The 1,884-nt window shown below is 52.7% G+C and overlaps 1 protein-coding gene across 1 annotated transcript in view; it reads left to right on the top strand.

The window, feature by feature from the left end:
- TANC1 (tetratricopeptide repeat, ankyrin repeat and coiled-coil containing 1) overlaps positions 1 to 1,884 on the top strand; it is a 296,536-nt gene that overhangs the window by 271,678 nt on the left and 22,974 nt on the right. Inside the window, exon 18 of the mRNA XM_045298122.1 lies at positions 186 to 264. Within this exon, the coding sequence (XP_045154057.1) occupies positions 186 to 264 (79 nt within the window). The remainder of the gene's footprint in view (positions 1 to 185; positions 265 to 1,884) is intronic.

The raw sequence follows: 1,884 nt of genomic DNA, 5'->3' as shown, positions 1-1,884 counted from the left end.
TGTGAATAGCATGTGAATTATGCTCTAAAATGATTTTCATTAGATTTTCCCCTCTTGGTGCAGCATGAGATAATAATGGTTAAAAAACAAACAAACCAAAATCCACTTTCTCCTTTGATAACACCAGATAGAATAAGCACAAATTGCCATGAGAACTCATTAAATTACCTTGCCACTTTTGACAGGTGGTCCATTGCTTGCTGGGAATGGAAAAGGAACATGAAATAGAAGTCAATGGTGCGGACACACTGTGGGGAGAAACAGGTAATGATGGTCCCACCACTTGTAATGGGGGCAGGAGGGGGACGGGCGGCTTTCTTCATGTTTTAGCCCCTGTTTGGGCCTCATTGTCTTAAGAACGGCTTCTGATGGGTGTATGCCTGTTTTTATTTTATCCCAAGGTGTCTGAAGTTTAGAGCATGTTTTTTCTTTTTAAGGAGGAAAAACTTTCCCAAATGAGTAGCAGGGCATTGCTTAGAAACCCGTGAAACGTGAGTGGGTTTTTCATCAGACCAGCGGTTACTGTGCATCTGATTGTCAGGTGGGAAGGCCTCAAGGGTACCCACCTGTGAGCCCATTCTTCCTACGAGCCCTGCAAAGGAAGCAGGGTGCCTCCGCCACCCTCTCTGTGTGCCCACGGCACAGTCCACTTCCCTGGCCCAGATTTTATTGCTAAGTAATTTTCTAGTACGCTGCATGGTGGTGTGTTGAGTGCTCTGGTTGCCTCCCCTCCTCCTAGGAGGACCGTAACAGGAGGCCTGGGGCGTAGTGATTACGAGTTGGGCTACTAGCTGCAAGGTCAGCAGTTTGGAAGTGCCAGCAGCTCCCAGGGAGAGAGCTGGGGCTTTCCGTCTCGGAAACCCAGTGGCACTTCTGCCCGGTCTCGTAGGGTCACTGTGAGTGGGCGTTGATGCGATGCTGTGAGTTGGATGTTCTCTGGTGGGAGCAGTCCAGGGAAAGGGCTGCATTTAAGGACCTGGTGGGAGCTCCCCCCGGCTGGTGGTCACAGAGTCCTTTCACGGTCTTCCTTTGAGCATCTGCCAAGCAGATGTGAGAGAAAACCTAGCGTTCCCGTCCACCACCGGCACCCGGCCAGGTCTGGTGGATCCCAACTCAAGCCAATGCTAGAGGACAGAATAGAACTGCTTCCCATGGGGCTTCCTGCACTGTGAACTTGAAGGAGCGCGACTGGCCGCTTCAGAGACCACCAGCCTTGGCTCACAGCTGTGTACTGTCCCCACCAAACTCCCAAAGCACCTTCAGTCCGAGTTCAGCAGGTCCCTTCCAAAGCCTCATGCATAGCCAGTAGAGCACTTCAGAAGCCTGGCATAGCCACTCACCCCCTTGCTCGCTGGCATTCTGTGAACTCAGTCAGTCGAAGGTCCTTTGGAGCGGCTTTTTCGTTCCTCCAGGTAAGCACTGACTTGGGCTTAGAGGGCCCAGGCTGTTCTCGGTGACTGCGCGTCAGTCAAACCCCTCTTGCTGCCTCTGCACATTTCCACATCGAGTACCTTTTCTCCTGTGTCCCCTCAGAAATGACCAACGCATGTTACCAGCCCACACCTGCCTCCTCCCTGGTTCTGTATCAGTCCGAGGGCTACCTGGAAACCCTTGGGGGCGGCTTGCGTGAGAGAACTTAGGGAATGTCGGGCTTTGTGTTCATGGGATCTGTGTCTGAGACCCATGCAGGGGCCACACAGTGCCCTGGTCCGTGAACCTGACCCCAAACATAAGGATGCCGGCCCACAAGGGAGACAGGCAGCGTGACTGAAGGAGTCATTTTGCCATCCCTGGTGGCATAGTGGTTACCAAAAAGGTGGCACAATCTCAGAAATGCACAGGGGCAGGTTTGCCCTGTCCTGTCGGGTCACTGGGTCGGAATTG

This window comes from Echinops telfairi, unplaced genomic scaffold (assembly GCF_000313985.2).
Source record: "Echinops telfairi isolate 266 unplaced genomic scaffold, ASM31398v2 ScPeMD7_4;HRSCAF=17, whole genome shotgun sequence".
Lineage (NCBI taxonomy): Eukaryota > Metazoa > Chordata > Mammalia > Afrosoricida > Tenrecidae > Echinops > Echinops telfairi.
This window is presented reverse-complemented; position numbering and strand designations above follow the sequence as displayed.